At 48.9% G+C, this 20,203-nt stretch overlaps 1 protein-coding gene across 5 annotated transcripts in view; it reads left to right on the plus strand.

Moving 5' to 3' along the window:
• Window positions 1–19,276, plus strand: part of Znf496 (zinc finger protein 496) — a 19,857-nt gene extending 581 nt beyond the window's left edge. The window contains exons 1-9 of one of the 5 annotated variants that reach the window (XM_085829975.1): window positions 318–796; window positions 1,060–1,165; window positions 1,550–1,929; window positions 2,213–2,393; window positions 5,426–5,502; window positions 11,392–11,524; window positions 11,956–12,063; window positions 12,967–13,080; window positions 17,773–19,276. In XM_085829975.1, coding sequence (XP_085686101.1) covers window positions 1,600–1,929; window positions 2,213–2,393; window positions 5,426–5,502; window positions 11,392–11,524; window positions 11,956–12,063; window positions 12,967–13,080; window positions 17,773–18,524 — 1,695 coding nt within the window. In that variant the 5' untranslated portion in view covers window positions 318–796; window positions 1,060–1,165; window positions 1,550–1,599 and the 3' untranslated portion in view covers window positions 18,525–19,276. Of the gene's footprint in view, window positions 1–317; window positions 797–1,059; window positions 1,166–1,502; window positions 1,930–2,212; window positions 2,394–5,425; window positions 5,503–11,391; window positions 11,525–11,955; window positions 12,064–12,966; window positions 13,081–17,772 lie in introns of those variants that run through there. The other 4 variants (XM_021175657.3, XM_021175656.3, XM_021175660.3 and 1 more) reach the window with 4 other exon arrangements.
• Window positions 19,277–20,203: the final 927 nt, after the last annotated feature.

Raw genomic sequence — 20,203 nt, forward strand, 5'->3', positions numbered from 1 at the left:
GGTGTCTGCCTTTACTTCGGCAATCAGAGGAATACAGAAAAGTTGAGATTCCAGGTTGTTGTTCGGTTGCTTGGTGGCTTTCTGGTATCGCTTGTCTTCCAGCAAAGTGGTGCTGCCCCGCTGGGAATCTCTTCCAGGTGAGGGTGGAAAGGGCCAGGCAGTGAGCGGCCCTGCGTGGGCTTTTCCGGAATCCCGAGAGCCCAACTCGGTGACTCCATTTGCCTTTTCTCCGAGTGTGCCAAAGTGTGGGTCAAGTGGAGAGACCGTGCTATACTGTGCCCCTGGTGTATTTGCTGGATTGTGTATGTGATAGTCGGGCTGAAAGCCTGGCGGTGACAGCCTCCTCTCTCATGACCAGGAAGGGCCACAATGTCACTATGTGTACCACTGCCTTGAGGAGAATCTGGAGAAAACAAGGGATAGGCTCAGACGGAAGACTAGTACCTTTTTTTAGCCACATTTTTAGATACTAAAATATAATTACATAACTACTCCCTTCCCTTCCCACCAACCCCTTTTACTCACACACACACACACTTACGCACGCGCCTGCACACTTAACTATATAACAAGAACTTAAAATTTTTTTTTTGAGATTTAAATTTTTAATTACATGTATACCTGTGTAGATATCTTTGTGTGAGTCTGTGCCCTTGGGTGCGGTGCCCATGGAGGCCAGAAGAGGGTGTGGGAGACACTTACAGGACTTTGTGAACGACTTGATGTGGGCAGTGGGAAAAGTAGTGTGTACTCTCAACCAACCACTCAGCTGCTTCTACGGCCCGTGTTGAACCAGGTGCGTGTAAGGCTTGTCATAAAGCACTGTATGGGGAAGAGGCACAATCTTAGCTGCTACTCTGACACTGAGCTGTACTCCCAGGCCTAGCATTGGTGGTTTTAAATACAAGTCTTACTTTAACGATCTGAGTTCCTTCTGTACCTGGGAGTTTTTGTCCTTGCCAGCACAGAGTGAAAGTTTCTGTCCCTGGCTTAGTGACGTTGTTCCGAAGTGGTCTTGCATAACTTCCCTTGCATGTTTTTTTTTTTTTTTTTCTCCAGTTCAATTTGTGAAGACCTCAAGAACAGAGACGGTGACTTTGGCTCCAAAGCTTCAAGATTGTGGCCTGCTGGGGTTATATCCTCCAGGAGGACCTGTCCATCAAAGGTATCACAAACCTTGGTTACACATAGATGCCTGTGGTCTCCTTGTTCTCCTGGGGTGCTGGGAATGCCAGTGTCCTGTTGAAATGCCACCACTTTTCTCCCAAATGCCCTGCCTTCTTTACTGCCACATGTTAGGGGACTCTTCATGGAGTGATGGCTTGTGGGAAGGGTCATCTTTCTTTCGGTTCCCATGCGTAAGGACCAGCCACACCAACACTTCGTACATTTCCCAGGGATTCCTCAAAGGGCTGGTCTCCCATGGGCTCTGCCTAGCACCCCCTCAGAAGTGGCCACAGGAGACCAGAGCATTGAAGCCAGTGATTTCTGTTTGGAAATAGGGTCGTCTTCTGCCGCTGACCCCCATCAAATCCCATCATGCCCACAGCCCTGTGCCCACGAGTCTTGGCTCCAAAGGAAAGCGAGGAGCCCAGAAAAATGCGGAGTCCTCCTGGAGAGAACCCCAGCCCTCAGGGTGAGCCTCCCAGCCCAGAGTCCTCTCGACGCCTCTTCCGCCGCTTCCGCTACCAGGAGGCCGCAGGCCCTCGGGAGGCCCTGCAGCGCCTCTGGGAGCTGTGCCGGGGCTGGCTGAGGCTCGAAAGGCACACGAAGGAGCAGATCCTGGAGCTACTGGTGCTGGAGCAGTTCTTGGCTATCCTGCCGTGGGAGATCCAGAGCTGGGTGCGAGCCCAGGAGCCTGAGAGCGGAGAGCAGGCTGTGGCTGCAGTAGAGGCTCTGGAACGGGAGCCAGGGAGACCCTGGCAGTGGGTGAGCACCGGGTGTCTGGGAGAGGGGAGCCCTTGCTGACCCTGTGAGACTTCTGACCCCAGATGAGAAATTCTGTCCAGACCCAGTTTGCTTTATTTCCTAAGAAAGCAAACATTACTCTCTATGAAGTCTAAGTTGAGAGGATTATTACCCATCAGGTCCATGGATGGCAAGACCAGAAAGGGAGAAGGCCTACGCAGATCTGTGCAGAGCCTATGGGCCGGGCTTTATCATACTCCTCTCTCTCCACCTGGCCCTGATCTGCTTCTTTCTGGGATTGCAGCTCAAGCACTGTGAAGACCCAGTGGTGATTGACGATGGCGACGGGCCTGCTGCGCCTCAGGACCTGGAACAAGAACGAATATCAGCAGAGTCCCAGAGCTACCCTGATGCCCTGCCTGGGGCTCTAGTACAGGGCACTGGGCTTCTAAGCAGATCACCAGGCCAACCTAGTGAAGACTTAGGTATGCAATCTGTAGTGTGAGCTTGGGAGTTGAATTATACACTATCAGTGTGCTTGGGTATTGACTGAAGTGATGGCCTTTTTACATTCTGTTTTCTCGTCTCCTCTGAACTGTGAACAATTACTGATTACTGTGTTCTGGGTCTTTCTGCAGAGCAACCGACCCAGAGTCTCTTGGTATTGAGTCCTCCCAGAGGGAAGGCCTGTGTGAACAGATGGTGTGAGATTATATGGTCTTCTTTCTTTGAGGGTATTCTCAGTGGAGACAGAGGAAGTCACTGTAGAGCCAAGGACCTGTGGCCTGATCTGAGCATGGCTCTGTCTTCTGTTCTCTCGAAACCACATTTTCTTGGCTAGGTTACCCTGCAGCTATAAGAACATCTAAAATCCCCTGGGAGAGAGCAGTAGCCTCTCCTGCAGATGGCTCCAGTGTCCTGTGGCAGGGTTTGAGTATCTGTTTAAACCATCCAACAGCTGCAAAGAGGGGGGAAGGGTTAGGCTCAAAGCCTGAGCCATTGTTCCTTTGAGTTACAAGGTCACCTCTAGGTTCCTTGAGGTTTGGTTCCCCAAGGCCCCTCAAGGCCCAGGGACCCCGTATCTCTCTTATAAGCCTTGCCACCACAACAGTACTCTTAATTATAATGGAAAAGGTTCATATTTTAGATGTTTTTTTGTAACTTCTGGCGTTGACTCTGTTCAGTGGTTGGAGGTACAGCTCTGTGGTGGACCATCTGCACACACCCCTAGTTCCGTCTCCAGCACCTTATCCAGACTAAAAACAAAACCTGCTTCTGTTTTTTTCTTTTTTTCTCCTTTCTTCCTCTTCCCATCCCTTCCTCAGGCTGCCCTCAAATTCATGAGTCTCCTACCTCAGCCTCCTGAGTGCTGCAGTTGCAGGCCCACCCAACCATTGTTGGCAATTAGAGTCTTTTGTTTTTTAAAAAAAGAAAGTGTGCATATATGTGTGTGTGTGTAATTTTCCTGCCTGCCAGTGTTTACTGACTTCTGTACAAATCAGAACTCTTCTGTCCCTCTGGCTAGAAGGACTAGCTGTGTTGATGCGGTGGCACTGCCCACCTGTGTTCTACACGTTGAATTGCTTCTCTAACAGCAGTTAGTTTCTTCTCTCATGGCTGTGAGGTTGACTGGTCAGCCTTGGGTTTTTCTGAGCCTCCTTGAGTTAGCACACAGACGACCACTCCTTGCTGTATCTTCCATCTGCCTGTCTTCTAGCTAACCCTCCTAGTGACACCAGTTAGAACACCAGTTGTGTCCACTCTGACTTGGGTTGCTTCCTTGGGCAGTACTTGATACAGAATTTCCTGATACTCAGCAATTGGGAAGACATTTAACACTAGGATGATCTACTAGCTTCTAACTGTGATGCTCTTCTGCCAAAGGAGCCTTTGGGTAGAATGAAATGTCGATCCATTCGACAGGAGCAGAATTAAACTTGTCTTCCAGATGTAAATTCAGTATATGAACAAGATTGAGCGGTGCTTGTCATCCCGTGCTGTGTCACCCTGTGCCCGCTCTGGTTCTTAGGATGTGCTTTCCATGTTGTACAGAAAAGATAGGATGCCACCTTTCATGACTGAGTCGCATCTCAAGTGTCTATATGTTTGCTTGCATATTTTCCCCGTCTGTCTCACTCTATCTCTGTCTGTCTCTCTCATGTTGTTTTTCTTTTTGAGATAGGTCTTCCTGACTGCCACGAAACTCTTGTTATGTATCCTCAAACTCGAGACCCACCTACTTCTACCTCCCACGTGCTGGGAAAAAAATTAAGAGACAATCAGAGACAATATGCAGCTGGATGTGATGGTACATGGCTTTAATATACATACATACTGTGCACTCATGTGCGCATGCGCGCGTGCACACACACACACACACACACACACAGTGTCACAGTGTTAGGTTATGTTGTCCCTATTGATCATCTTCTTCCTTGTGTTCATTTCTCACCCACTCTACCCTACTGCCCTCCTTCCCACCCGGGTGTTCTGTGTCCCTGTCCTTCCCTATTCTTAACCAGTCTTCTCTCTCATAGACTGTATTTTCTTATCTATCCATCTGCTGATAGACACTGTGATCCTCTAACAGCTCTTGTGCCTGACTCTCCAGGGAACGTGAGGGTGACTTGCCCCTTTGAGATTTTATTTCCTTTGTGGTCACAAGAGGAATTGTTCAGTAATAACAGTTTTGTTCATTTTTTGAAGACCTGCTGTTTTTCCTAATGGCTGTGCTAATTCACATTCTCAATAAGGTACAGGATTCTCTTTTACTGCATCCACACTAACTTCTTAAACAGCCTTCTTTTGGAACTGTGCAGGTGACAAGTTCACAAGTGGTCCCACTTGGGCCCTCCCCTTCACTGAACTGCCAGTTTTAGCCTTCATTTAGGCTTCTTTTTTTTTTTTTTTTTTTGTAATGTGAACACATACCGGTGCAAACATGCTTTGTCGTAAATGTGATAGTCAGAGGATGACTTGTAGGACTTGATCTTTCTACCGTCTAGGTCCCTGGGATTGAACTCAAGTCGTTGTGTTAGCAGCAAACGCACTTTCTCATTGAGCCATCTCACCAGCCCTGTATTTATTTTTCGAGACATGGTGGTCTCATCCTAAAGGCTGACTGATTCTCCTGCCTCTTCTAAAGGCTGGGATTATAGGCCTGCAACACTGTATTCTTGGCATATTTAGATGCTGAGACAAGCTCCTGGATTTACAGGGGTTGAATATCAAATTGTTCGGGCCATCCTAAACCCACCCTTCCCTGAGATAGCCCCCCATTGTCTATCTGAAAAGACTTCCAGAACCCTGTGGTGGTTTGCAAAGTGCTCATTGTTCAAGTTATGGCGGAGCACCAGGAGTTTTCCTAGTTATGTACAGCAACAGGAGTGGCTCCCAGTTGGCCCTCTCTGCTTCTCTTTCCTTGCACAATCTGCAACACAGAGCCAGCCCTGGAAGTCTGGGAGGTGTTGGGGACCAGGCCTGGCTCCCTTTGGGACATCTTTTCCATTTCTTCCAGTTCCACAAGATGCGTTCGTTGTGCAGGAGCAGAGCATCAGGGATGCCCAGCCAGTGGCCACCTGCCAGCTTCCCCCGGTGAGTGATTACCAAAAGCTGATCTCTAAGTTGCCCCATGGGACAGTTTTCTAGGACTCGGGCCTGCTTGCTCTCTGCCATGGCATGTAGCCTTAGCCCAAAGAACCAAGGTGAACAGGGAACCAATGGGCTTAAAGATGCCCATTGCTTCTGCTGTTTCCTGCAGCTCAAAGTGCTGCTTGCCCCACCCACTTTAGAAAACTGCAGATGTACATAGAAAGCCACTGGAGGAGACTTCTCTCCTTTTCTGAATTCCCCCAGTGGAAGGGAGAAACCACAGCTCCTTACTTCTCAAGGAAGGAAGGAAGGAAGGAAGCTTTAATGAGGCCATCTTCTCATTAGTAGCTGCATTTCAGGAAGAGAGTATAGTGGTTGCTGCACCATTACATGACCAGGTGTATGTCACATGGGGCTTCCATGGTGTGTCCTGTCTGTGTTCCCGGTCCAAGTTTGCTTCAGTGTTCTTGGGGGGGGTGGGGTAGGTGGATGGGGTGGGGGGGGTGGGGTAGGTGGATGGGCTTGGGGGGGTGGGGTAGGTGGATGGGGTGGGGGGGTGGGTGGATGGGATGGGGGGGTAGGGTGGGTGGATGGGGTGGGGGGGTGGGGTAGGTGGATGGGGTGGGGGGTGGGGTAGGTGGATGGGGTGGGGGGGTGGGGTAGGTGGATGGGGTGGGGGTGGGGTAGGTGGATGGGGTGGGGGTGGGGTAGGTGGATGGGGTGGGGGGGTGGGGTAGGTGGATGGGGTGGGGGGTGGCTGAGGTTCAGAGTGGGCACAGCTGGGATCTGGTCTCACGGGTAGCACGCTTATTTATTTCCTTCCTTCATCTGACTGCCTAGGTTGTCAACAGACCTCTTAGCTTTCCCCTTTCTACTGCCCTGCATGGGGCTACACTGTAAAACACACACACACACACACACACACACACACACACACACACACACACAGAGTGGGCTTTGCAGAGTATAGGACTGCCCCAGTAGAAGACTGTTTAGAAGAGGCAAAAAGGAACAACCCTGTCTCCAGAATGCTTAGGGCGATTTGAAGTGGGTATTGAAAAATTCGCATACATAAAATGAGGACTTGGGATAAGACTCAGTTTACACACGTAATTCATTTGTTTCATATATATCTCATATGCAGATGAAGGTTATTTTGTGCTGTTTTTAAGAGTTAGTTGTTTATTTGTGTCTGCTGCTTGCTCCCTGCCACCAGTCACTGACTTTGAGGCTAGCTTGGCCCCTCCCTTTCTCTCTGTAGCATCACTTCCTGTGCTGTGGCCTGAATGTTTGGTCATTTCCCCCACCCCCAACTCTCTCCATTTTTTTTGAGAGTTCCAGGAGGGAGCTTTGGGGAGGTCATAAGCACAGAGTCCTCTACATGAATTGGTGCTTTCATAAATAGGCTTGCTGGGTTGGTAAAGTTGTCTTGCTAGCGTGAGGACCTGAACTCATCCCCAGAACCCACATAAAAGCCAGGCTAGTAGCACACACTTAGTCCCAGTACTGGGGAGGCAGAACCAGGTAGATCCTGGGCTCCCCCCACCACCACCACCACTTGGTGACTTCCAGGCCGGAGAGCGGCCTCCATCTACCACAGATGGCAAAACCTCTAAAGCTAGATGGGAATAAGGCCTGAAGTTATGCGTGTGGAGGCTCCTGTATTCATGGCCACACATGCCAATGTGTGTGCATGTACGAGCTGGAGAGGTGGCTCAGCAGTTAAGGCACTGGCTGCTCTTCCCGAGGACCTGGATTTGATTCCCGGCACCCCTGTGGCAGCTCACAGCTATTTGTAACTCCATTTCTGTGGTATTCAGCGCCCTCTTCTGGCCTTCTGAGGCACCAGATGCTCAAGCAGTACATAAGACATACAGGTAAAGCAACCATATACATAAATTTTTAAATCCGTTTAATGTTTTAAAAGAACAAGGAGGTGGCTCTATACCAATGGGAGCTGATGGTGGAGGGCTGTGACACGTTCCCAGAGCCACCACGGACAGACAGCAACTGGAAAGTATCCATAGGACCGGAGACCAAGGAATCCATGAGGTTTTGGGAGTAGGAAAATTTCAGGTTGTTCACACTGAACCTTCACTGGTTGTAGATGACCGCACAGGACAGGACAGAAACTGTCAAAGGGGAAGGAGGCCAGTCCAAGAACAAAAGGGTTTGGGGTTTATTTGTTTTTTTTTTTTTTTTTTCCCTTCTTTTGGGACTGATTTGAACACTGTAGCCCAGGCTAGCCTTGCACTCATGGCATTCTTCCTGCCTCGGGCTCCCAGGTGCCAGTAGGATTATAGGGTGAAGGTGTGTGGCACCATGTCTACCTCCTAATAAGTCTTGCTCCTTCTCAGCTGATTGTTTTCAAAAAGCAGACTCCACTGTGGCCTTGAGAGACCCTCAGCAGAGGAAAACAACGTGGGGCAGATGGGTTTATTTTCCTCTGCTGGCTTATCCTGAAACTGAGTTAGAAATGACCCAATCTCTCTCCCTTCTCTGGCCTAGGACTTAGAACATCTCAGAATTTTTTTCTACCATTTCCTCTTTATTTTTAAAGGTTTATTTTGTATGTATGAATGTATACCACATGGTTGTGAGTCACCATGTGGGTCCCCTGTAAAAGCAGGTATTCTTAACTGCTAAGCCATCTCTCCAGCCCCCTCTCCGTTTTCCACAGGACGTTGTCAGAGAAGGCCTCCCAGGTGACTACTGTATTTTACTATGTATGTTTAAAATCATCTTGTGTTCAGTCTCATCCTCTTTGGGGAAGGCTCATTCCTCGGAAGTTGTTTTCTATAAAGGAAGGCGGTTGATAGACCAGATCTGTGATATGTCCTTTCGCCCCGTTGCCACAGTGGTAGGAGACAGAGATGAGGCTGTGAGGCCTGGTCTGTATTTTTAGAAGTAGCTTGTTTTGGAAAAGTGTAGGCAGGTAGTTCAGTTTTTTTGAGCCAGCATAATGTGGTTGGAATTTGCTCTGCCAATTTACATAGTTGGGAGAGATAAAATGTTCAGCACTGGGCTGGAGAGATGGCTCAGCAGTTAAGAGCACTGACTGCTCTTCCAGAGGTCCTGAGGTCCAGAGGTCCTTCCAAATCCCAGCAACCACATGGTGGCTCACAACCATCTGTAATGGGATTGGATACCCTGTTCTGGTGTGTCTGAAGACAACTACAGTGTACTCATATACATAAACTAAATAAACTTAAAAAAAAAAGTTCAGCACTTAGAGGGTGTAATAGTCAAAGGACTACAACATACAACTGTTAAGCCAGCCTATAATAGTTATTATTGCTTTTTCTGAACAATGAAAATATTTAGTAATGAACTAAAAATTCACTACCAGACTAAGTCTGGGGAAGTCCGAGAGGCCTGGGGGAGCTGGGTGGCTTCTTGTCTAACATTTTCCACGTGGATCTTTGTTCCCACACAGCAAGATACTCAACCAGTCCACCCACCTCCTTTCTCTGTTACTGTGCACACTTCAAGGCAGTTCCATCGTTTAGCTACTGCTTTCACGTTGGGCTGTAGTGAAGAGTCCCCTATAAGCAAGCTGGTGGCATCAGAAGTAGCACAGCCATTGCAAAGGCTTCCAGAGAATCTCAGGGCTCCTCCTGCTCCTGGTAAACACTTGGAAGAATTTGGCCAAAGAGAGCCCCCAACAGAAAATAATTGCTTTGATCTAAGAAGGGTTTGAGGTGAGCACTGTTGGTGTCTCTGAGTCAGTATGGATACAGGCACACTGTCTCTTGTGAGCCATCTTGTATTGTGTCTCAGGGCCCATGGGTGGCCGCTTTCTCCCCAAGCACCATGGGTTTAGCGTGTTGTGTATGACTTGATGGTGATTAAGCCACGGGTCAGTCCTACAGCATCCAGGTTTGTCTGGACCTTCATCTTAGTTCGTTATAGGCTTAATCCATTGAGGTGTCTTTTGTTTTTCGTTCAGCGTCTGCCTGTGTGATAATATTGTAGTTAATTTGGGGGTGTAGCAAGCATGTGAGTGAGTGGCCTGGATTGACTAGAGCTACTGGTTGGCTAGGCAGAAGGTGTGAGGTTGGTTTTGACTGGTGGTCCCTCTGAGATGGAGGAGGTGCCTCGAACGGCTACCGTGAGAGCTTTGCAGATGGATGGCAGACTAAGCAGTCAGCTCTCTGTGTCAGGGCAGAAGGGACAAGAATAAGAGTCCATAAGCACCTCAGCAGCCCAGCATTGGAGCACACACCTTTACTCCAAGTACTTGGGAGACTGAGGCAGGCAGGCAGGTGAATTCTGGTCTATACAGTGAGACCTTGTCTCGACAACAGCAAAACCAAAAGGCTGGAGAAATGGCTCAGGGTTTAGGGATACTGGCTGCTCTTACAGAGGACCTGGGATCATTTACTAACATCTATCTACATGGCCACTTCAACTGTCTGTTAACACCAGTCCCAAGAGATCTGATGCCCTTTTTTAGCTTCAATAGGAACTGCATGCATATAGGGCGCAGACATATATGCAGGCAGACCACCCATACAACATAAATAAACCTTTTTTAGAAATTTAATTAAACCTTTTCTTTTTAGTAGCTTAAAATAACAATCTAAAACACAATGACATTAACTGGCTTATGCAGCAAAATCAAAAAATACTCTCAAGAACAAAATTAGTGTGGAGACTGTACAGGAAGCAAGGGTGTCCAGCAGGAATTAGCAGTTCAAGGGGCTGGAGATGAGGCTCAGTAGTTAAGAGCAGTTGTTGCTCTTGCAGAGGACCTGGGTATAGTTCCCAATATTCCCATAGTTACCATCTGTAACCAGTTCCAGAGGGGCTCATGGCTTCTTTTGACCTTTGAGGGCACCAGGCACTCACGTGGTACAGATACATACATTCAGGCAACACAGTCATACACAAAAAAAGAAATATTTTTTAAAAAAAAATATTAAAAATAATCAGCAGCTTATGACTTAGCCAGACCCTTGAGCAAAAGTCCATCTCCAGCCAGCACTAGCTCTCTGCTCAGAAAGAAGCAGAGCCAATACTCGGTCAGCCCAGTGACAGGCGACATCCATCAGGTGGGAGAGTGGAGTGCTCCTTTTGATTTGGCCACAAGAGTCCTCACCAAGGATCCTGGCCTTCTCCAGGATCTCGAGCAGTTTCTTCTGAGATCTGTTCCCAGTAAATGAAACCACCAACCTGGGCTTAGGTAGGTCACTCTCCTTGGTCCAGTACAAAAGGTGGTTTATCAAAGATGGTTCCTCCCTTAACAGCCTTAGTAAGTTCTTGGCAACACCTACAAATACCCTTTTCAGAAGCTAAAGAAGCTCGGGCCCCAGGGGAGGATGTTCAAACATCTGTGTTTCCCAAAGGGATATATCTGAAATTGCAAAGAACTGAAAGTCAGGCTCTAGGCCAGGCAAGATTGAAAGTTGCCATAAATTTAGCTGAGGCTTAATTTCATTTGTTCTTTCTACTAGCCCAGAGGCCTAGAAGTGTAGGCACGGTGAGAATGTAATGATACTGGGTAGAACCTAGAAAGCCCCTTCCACCATTTGAGGACCCTGGGTCTTTTTTGGGTTTTTGAGACAGGGTTTCTCTGTGTAGTCCTGACTGTTCTGGAACTGACTCTATAAACCAGGCTAGCCTCAAACTTATATAGCTCTGCCTGCCTCTGCCTCCCGAGTGCTGGGATTAAAAGTGTGTGCCACCATTGCCCAGGAAGGGCACCAAACCCAAGGAAGCAGACTCTTTCCACAATCTGCCCTACCTTGGTCTTGATTTCTTGCCTCTGAAGTCATTAGGCATAAGTGCCTGTGTTACATGCCACCTGGCCGAGGTATCTCGACGTCATAGCGAATACTCAGAAAGGCCCTGCTCCTCCCCAGCTGACACAGCCCTGCTCTGTACTTTCAGAACCGAGTTTCCCCATTTAAGGACATGATTTTATGCTTCTCAGAAGAGGACTGGTCCCTTCTGGACCCGGCACAGACTGGTTTCTATGGCGAATTCATCATTGGGGAAGACTATGCAGTCTCCATGCCTCCAAGTAAGGCCTAGCTCCCATGCAGCCAGGTATATGGAAGGTGGGTGGGGGCCCCACTCTGAACGTGGGACGCTACCTGTGAGGTTAAGGTACCGTGGCTGAATCTGATTCTGTTTACCCTCTTACCTTGAAAGGACTTACTCTGTGCAGGACTCGGTTTCCATCAGCTTCCAATCGTTCTTGCTTGAATGGCCCTTTCTTTCTTATGTGCCCAATGGGTCTCAGAGAGATGGCCCTAAGCCCTGGCTTGCTCTGTAGCGTGCCGCCTTTCACCCTACCCCAATCTGTCTGACCTTGTTTTCCTTTATAGCCCCACTGGTACCTGCCACAGTGCATTGGCCATCCCTCCTCAGTCTCCTCTGGTGTTGAACAGGGGTTACCCACAACAGCAGGTCCCTGTTAAAGGTGTCCTTGTCCTACCTCTTTGTTAATAGATGAGCCTCCAGTTCAGCCAGGCCACTCCCATGAAGAAGAGAATGGGTTTCGGGTCACAGAGTGGACAGACCTCCAAGATAAAGAAGCCCCCCAGGCCTCCTGCTTAGGTGAGTGACAATCAGAGGTGGGTGGACAGCAGGGTGGAAACCGATTGCAGCCAGGGCACCCCAGCATTCCTCCCCAGCTCCCCTCTCTTGGCATTACCTCAGAGTCTTACCTTGACTCTGGCTTCTCGTAGAGAGTGGGCAGGCGAGGGGTGGCTATGCATTGAGATTGTAGTCCTCCACCAAGGACTTGTAGAGAAGGAAATGTCTTCTGCTCTCCAGAGTAGCCTTAGGTTTGTAATAAAGTCCTCTCTAGAAGAGTGGTCAGATGCATATGGCTGAGGACCCGGCACAAAGTGCAACCCTTTTAGACACTGCTAGCCTGCTCCCTACCCACTCACATGAGTGCTCGGAGAATTCCATGGGGAGAGATGAGTGAAGATTCATTCTGTGTGTGTGTGTGTGTCTATGTGTGTGTATAACCTGTGCTATGAAGTGACATGGCCTTGAACAGAATCAACAGCAACCCTAGACCTCCATCCCCTCTGACCCCTGTGTGTCTGTGTGTGTGTATGTCTCTGTGTGTGTGTGTCTGTGTGTGTATAGCCTGTGCTATGAAGGGACGTGGCCTTGGACAGAATCAGCAGCAACACTGGACCTCCATTCCCTCTGGCCCCTCCCATCTCTGTCCTGTAGGCTCAGTACAGTCTGTTTGTGCAAGGTCTGTATGCCGTGCAGGGCCTACCATGGAAGGTGTTACCCATCTGTGGTAGAACTAGAACCTACATTAACTGAGTCCAACTTCAGAACCTAGGTTCATGGTGTTTGCTCACTTGCCTTCAGGTTCCTTCACTCAGCAGGATGACACCTCGTGCACCTGCAGATCATAGCCTGCCTCTTCCTTAGTGGTTTCTGAGTAGTGATATCGGTATGTGACAAATCTCTTTCTCCATTCTCTTTGGAAAGACCTTTCCAGCCTCCAGCCATTCCAAGGAGAAGAAAGAAGGAAGTGGGAGGAGCTGCAGGTGCCAGAGCTCCAGCCCTGCCCGCAGGTGGTGCTCAGTCAGAGTCCCTGTCCAGGTGAGGAGCCTGGTGTGCTTGGTATGAAGTGGAGAACTGGGGCTGGGTATTAAACTGCCCAAGGCTCCTGCTGACTGCTGCCCTGCTCATTGCCTTGCCCGGGCAGACTGTCAAGGCTAACCTAACACTGCTCTGTATGTCGTGAGTGTGCCTTTACCTGATTGTGGATAACCAGAATCCCAAGATGATCTCATTAAGAGGAGCTTCTAGAATGCAGAAGCTGCACGGTTGCCCTCCCTCCATGTATGGAGTCTTGGGTCATGGGAAAGTAACCACCTGCAGAGGCTGACTAGTGTCCTGTCTTTAACATTCATATTTCTAGCTTCAGCTGCCAGTGCAGGGGACAGCCTTGGCTCTCTTTGGGCCAGCCACAGCTTCTGTGTGCTGACTGAGAAATCACTTCCCAGATTTTACTGGGTGTGGTGGTCTCTTCTTTATCTTTTTTTGTTTGCTTGTTTTTTGTTTTTTTCAAGACAGGGTTTCCAGGATAGCCTTCGCTGTCCTGGAACTCACTCTGTAGACCAGGCTGTCCTTGAACTCAGAAATCTGCCTGTCTCTGCCTCCCAAGTGCTGGGATTAAAGCTGTGGGCCACCACTGCCTGGCAATGATGGGCTCTTCTTTTTTTGTTTTTGTTTTTTGTTTGGTTTTCAAGAAAGGGTTTCTCTGTATAGCCCTGGCTGTCCTGGAACTCACTCTGTAGACCAGGCTGGCCTCGAACTCAGAAATCCGCCTGCCTCTGCCTCCCAAGTGCTGGGATTAAAGGCGTGTGCCAACCACCTCCTGGCACTGGTCTCTTCTTAATCATTGCTAACTCCTTAGCTCCAGCTGACCAGCATCAATTGTTCCAACAAAGCAGATGTTTCAGATTAGTAGTTCTGGGCTCTTCTTAATCATAGCTGATTCTTCCCAACTGAAGAGAGCCATGGCATACAAATGGCGCTTTCCCCTGAAACATTACAAATGTTGCCTCTTGTCTGCACTGCCCTGAGCTGAACATTAGTTCCCTCATTAGTTCACTAAGCTCAGAACACTCAGTGGCTTTTCCAGGCCAAAGTCCAAATGCCACCATAATCCTCCAGAGACTGTGCTCAGTCGGTCACAGCAGTGACAACAACCTTGCACCAATTGATTTTAATCTGCTTTCTATTGCTAAAAACACAATTATCACTTGGGAGGCAGAGGCAGGCGGATTTCTGAGTTCGAGGCCAGCCTGGTCTACAAAGTGAGTTCCAGGACAGCCAGGGCTACACAGAGAAACCCTGTCTCGAAAAACCAAAAACAAAAAAACAAACAAAAAAAAACAAAACAAAAAAACCACAATTATATCCTTAGTAAATTATATGATTTTTTTTCGATTATGTGTCTATCTGTGTGACTGTATACATGTGAATCTAGTACCTTCAAAGGCCAGAAGAGTGTGTAAGATCCCCAGGAGCTGGAGTTCTAGGCCTGGATCCTTGTGACTGAGCACAGAGCCATCTCACCAACCCTTATACAGTTTACTTTCTAAAGACTTATTTTGGTCAATGGTTCTGATTCAGCATCAGGGCCTTCTCCCTGTTGATCTCCAGGTGACAGAGGCCATAGTATGTCCAGAGACCCAGCCCTCCTAGCTTCTGTACAAGGTTGCTCTGAGACACTAATCATGTGTCCATTATTATTTTTTTTTTATTTATTTTTTTTTTTTTTGGTTTTTTCGAGACAGGGTTTCTCTGTGTAGCCCTGGCTGTCCTGGCACTCACTTTGTAGACCAGGCTGGCCTCGAACTCAGAAATCCGCCTGCCTCTGCCTCCCGAGTGCTGGGACTAAAGGCGTGCGCCACCACGCCCGGCGTGTCCATTATTTATGTAAACACCAGAGCTCCTATCAGCTCTGCTGAGGTCCTGAAAGCTGGAGTCACTGGCAGCCATGTATTTTTTGTAGTTTGTTTGGGGTTCTTATTGTTGATTTTGTTTTCTTATTCTTGTTGTTTCGAGACAGTGTCTCTCTACAGCCCTAGCTGGTCTGAAACATGTTATGTAAACCAGGCTGGCTTCACACTCAAAAATCTGCCTGCCTCTGCCTTTCCAGTGCTAGGATGAAAGGTGGGCTGCTGCCACAGCCAGCTTTTTCTTTCTTTCTTTCTTTCTTTCTTTCTTTCTTTCTTTCTTTCTTTCTTTCTTTTTCTGTACTGTGGGTTGAACCCAGCCAGGGTTTGTGAATGCTAGACGAGTATTCTGCTAAGCCATTCACGCCTAAAACCTAGGCTTGCTTTTTGAGCTGATGATCGGGTCAGAGACTGGAGGCATATCTCATTTAGAACCTGTGCTTAGCATGTACAAGGCCAGGAATTTGGTCCCCAACAGCACAGAGTAGGAAAGTTTGGAGCTCTAGCTCCAACTGTAGCTATTGCGTATTTGGACGCCCCACCCCCTTTCCTGCCTAGGTTTTCTTTGCCATAATGAAAACTGAATAAAGCCACCTAAGAAAACGCTGCCCATCTTCCAGTTCCAGTTTCTTTTCTTCAGTATCTAAATTTTCTCTCTCCAGATTTTAATATAAGCAGCAAAAAGAAAGAAAACAGCATCTTCAACATAGAACATTCAACATTAGAAATCTCTTCAGCTAAATTTCCTTTTTATCACTTAGCTTCTTGTGACAGAATGCCTAGCCATGGCTTAGCCACGTTCCACCACTGGGCACGAATCACCTTCCCCTTACAGCAGGACCTCGTGCTGGCTTTCATCTGAGAGGTTCCCCCCCAGAAGCACATTAAATAGACCTGTTTCTGCCAGTCACCTCTTCACATCTGTCAATAACATGCACTGTAAGCCTTCTCCCAGTTCCAAAGCAGCTTCCACGCATCCCCATGCTTCTAACAGCTGTCCCCATGATAGAAAAGCCATGAGCCTGAGGCTGGCAGAGTAGCTCATCACAGACGGAGATTTTTTTTATTTTCTTAAATGTGTGTGTATTTGCTGGTAGAGGTCAGAAGAGGGCATCAACTCCCCTGGAAATGAATAACAGACCCTTATGAGCTGCCCCATGGTGCTGTATTTCCCCTCTAAGCAGCTGCTACGGCCTCACACTGGCCAAGCTTTAAGCACGTAAAAGTTTCTCTCAGTTGCAGAGACCACTAGTGCAGGATCAGGGTCTCCTAGGGTGGGTTTCTTCCCAGGTCTCCCTCTCACCTCCCACCTCTTCACTGTGACCTACAGGGTCTCTCTGCATCAGGTTTCCTCTTGTAGAAACACAAGTTGTGTTGGGACCTATTAGCCTCATTTTAACTTACCTCTGTCTTCTCCTATTTAAAACCAGCAGTGTGGTGAAAGGATTCATTGTTATTTTTTCCTGTGTGTACTCCGCTCACATCCTTCCTGTTACCCGCTGCTCCTCTTTGCAAGTAGTTTCCTTTCTGCTTGAGATACTGAGTATTAGAGGCAGAGCTTTGTATGTGCCAGGCAAGCTCTTATACTAAGTTACCTAGGCTAGCCTTGAACTCCCCCTGTAACCCTGATGATTCTTAAACCTTTGGGTATTGTGTCTGGTTTTTTTGTTTTGTTTTCTTTTTTCTACACAGGGTTTCTCTGTGTAGCCCTAGACTGTCCAGGAACTTGCTCTGTAGACCAGGCTGACCTCAAACTACCTGCCTCTCCTGCTGGGTGCTAGGATCAAAGATGTGCACTGTCTGGCTCCATTCTTAAACTTTCAATCCTCCTGCCTCAGCCTCCTGTGCAGCCACCAGGCTGGCTCATTTTTCCCTTCTTAAAAGGTTTCTTTTCCTTTTGTATCTGTGTATGCAGGTGGTTGCCTGTGGCGGCCATCAGAGTCTCTGGAGGAGGAGTCCCAGGTTGTCAGCTGCTTGTCCTTGCTGCTTGAAAACAAACTCGGGTCCTTTGGAACAGAGTGGCTGTCCTGGAGCTCGCTCTGTAGACCAGGCCGGCCTCGAACTCAGATCTGCCTGCCTCTGCCTCCCAAGTGCTGGGATTAAAGGCGTGCGTCACCAGCATCCAGCAGCAGCAAGCACTCTTTACTAAGCTGTCTCTCCAGTCTTCCTTTCAAAATTCTAGGTTCTACATAGAAGTCAACTTGGCTTTTGAAAAGTTGTCCCAAATATAGTGGCACTTTGCTACCCTGAGGGTTACTTCAGCTGTGTTTGAGTTTGGGGGCACAGTCAGTTTGGTTGGGACCGTCATATATATTTTGTCTCCTAGTGCATAAAGAAGAGACCTTTGTAGTCTACAGTAACACTTTTTTGTTTGTTTGTTTTTTGTCTTTTCTTTTTGTTTTTTTGAGACAGGGTTTCTCTGTGGCTGTCCTGGAACTCACTCTGTAGACCAGGCTGGCCTCGAACTCAGAAATCTGCCTGCCTCTGCCTCCCAAGTGCTGGGATTAAAGGCGTGTGCCACCATGTCCGGCAAGTAATATAAATGTTGAAAAATTTCACAGGTGAGTGTCAGTTCTTAGAATTTTAAGTCCCAGTAGCTCAGGAAGAAATGGCTTTGAAAGTGAAGGATTAGGGGAAAACAGCAGGAAAGCCAGAAAGAAAGAGACAGTTGCTATCCCAACAGCCTGTACAGGGCAACCAGGACCTCAGGAGTCACCAAGGAACAAACACTATAACCCCAGGGAGTCTGGACCCACAGTTAAGCCTTTCTAAGTAGGGTCCCTAAGGTCTGGACAGTTCCACTGACCATACCGGTTTCCTGTAGCAGGAGGTGACCCGCCAGCCCTCAAGAGCAGTCTGGACCAGGAGGTGACCATCGAAATCGTGCTGTCCAGCTCTGGGGACGAGGACTCCCAGCACAGCCCATACTGCACAGAGGAGCTGAGGAGCCCTCCAGAAGACCTGCACAGTGTCCCAGCCCACCAGAGCAACGCTAGTGCTGAGGGGGAGGTGCAAACCTCACAGAAATCTTACGTGTGCCCAAACTGTGGAAAGATCTTCCGCTGGAGGGTCAACTTCATCCGGCACCTGCGCAGCCGCAGGGAGCAGAAGCCACACAAATGCTCAGTGTGTGGGGAGTTATTCAGTGACAGCGAGGACCTGGATGGTCACCTAGAGACCCACGAGGCCCAGAAGCCCTACAGGTGCACTGCCTGCGGGAAGAGCTTCCGCCTCAACTCGCACCTCATCTCTCACCGCCGGATCCACCTGCAGCCAACCAGCCAGCAGCCCATGAAGAAGACTGAGGAGGAAGCTCTGGCAACAGAGGGCGCGGGTGCCAGGGACCTGCTGGAGAAGAGCAAAGCCAAGCTGAGCTTCCAGTGCGGGGACTGTGAGAAGAGCTTCCAGCGGCATGACCATCTGGTGAGACACCGTAGACACTGTCATCTAAAGGATGAGACCCGTCCCTTCCAGTGTCGGTACTGTGTCAAAACTTTCCGTCAGAATTATGACCTCCTCCGCCATGAGCGCCTGCACATGAAGCGGCGCTCCAAGCAGGCTCTGAACTCATACTGAGCAGGGTGTGCCCCACAAGCCAGCCCCTGCCCCAGCACAGAACCCTCACCACCTGCCCTTTGCTCTCAGGTAGTGTCCAACTTCTGGTGCCATACCCCTTTCTCCCCAGATAAAAAGCAGTCCCCTGCACATTCCTTCTACTGTGCCAAAACCCAGGGAGGTGATCCAGCCTCAAGATCTGCATCTCTGAGATCTCCAGCCACTTGCTCTGGCCCTCAGTGGGGCTGGGCTACCCCCATCCCAGTGGCTTCTAGGGATGGGGTGAATACAGTAGGGAGCTGGCCAAAAGCACTGACCTCTCCTCAGAAGTCAGCCTGGGTTTAGTCAGGGTGTCAGCCAGGGGAGCATCCCACAGATCCACCGATGGCCAGGCCACTGACCATCAGGAGGTCACATTTTGAAAGTTAATGAATTTATCCCCAACATCTTCTTTGTGCCCCAAGACCCTTCAGAAATGTGTGATGGAAGTTGCCTGTCACCACTCACATTCCTCCCCGTTCTGTCTAGGAGCTGAGAGCCAAGCCCCTAAAGGCTCTTCTCCTGGGCAAGCCATGCCCTGGAACAAAAGCTTCTGTGAAGTCTTGTCCTTCATGGGTCGAGATTCCAAGGCATTTATTTAGCTTCCTAGCGCTGTCGTCACTAGTACTAAACATAGGCTCGTCTAACAGCACACGGCATTGTCGCAGTTACGGAATTTGCAAAGCTAGGTCCCGTGTCAGTGGGCTGGTTCTTTCCGAGGCTAGAAGGGGGAATCATTCTGGGCCTGATGGTCACTGACACTTGTCTGTACCTGGGGACTTGTACAACCATCTCTCCATCTTTGCCTTCATCTCCGCTGTGTCAGTCTCCAAGCTTATCTTTTATACAAGGATCCCAGTCTTGGGTTGGGGCTCACCCTGTCTACTGTAGCAGAGCCCCACCTTCATCTGGAATGGCCATTTCCAAATACAGTCACATCCTGAGGTACTAGGAGTCAGGACCTCAACACTGGGGTTTGAGTGGACATAGCCACAACTCCAGTTAATCCCATGGTGCTGTTGCTGTTCCTGCCTCAGATGAACCAATGCAACCTTGAGGCAGCCATTCCTTTGAATGTTGAGCTCAGTTGTCTGCTTTCAGGGCTGCTGTCCTCTGCCAGGGAGAATCTTCATCCATGGCCTTTAAGTTCAGAGCCTGAGAGTCTGGGAGTGGTTGTTGCTAGGAAACCTCAAGCAACCAAACACGTGCTCCCACACTGCCCTGGCACACTGGTGTTGGCCAGGCTCAGTGTGGCTGTGACTGGACCTGAGAGCTGCAAGCAGCCAGTGGGCTGTAATGGCTCTCAGCAGATAGGAGGTCTGGGAAAATGAGTTCAAGGCCTCTGGTGCTCTGTCCTGATTTTCACATGAAGAAGCCTCTAGTCCAGACCCAATCAAAGACTCTAAGACTTTGGAACAGTTTCTTTTTCTGCTCAGTGCATCACCCAGAAATAGTAAATGCAATAAAACCATTTGGTCACACCTTGGAGAAGAAATAAACTGTGGAAGCTCTTAGTTTCTAAATAGTTTTCTTCTATCCTTGTCTGGAGAAGGGAGGCGTTGGGTCTCTGTGGTCCAGGGAGGGAAGCCTTGCTCATGGAGACCAGGGTTTCCTATTTATCCTGTCTACCCCTGCATCTCGCCTGAGCGTCAGTTACCCAG

Source organism: Mus caroli, unplaced genomic scaffold, assembly GCF_978045245.1.
Source record: "Mus caroli unplaced genomic scaffold, Mus_caroli_1 scaffold_13, whole genome shotgun sequence".
NCBI classification, from domain to species: domain Eukaryota; kingdom Metazoa; phylum Chordata; class Mammalia; order Rodentia; family Muridae; genus Mus; species Mus caroli.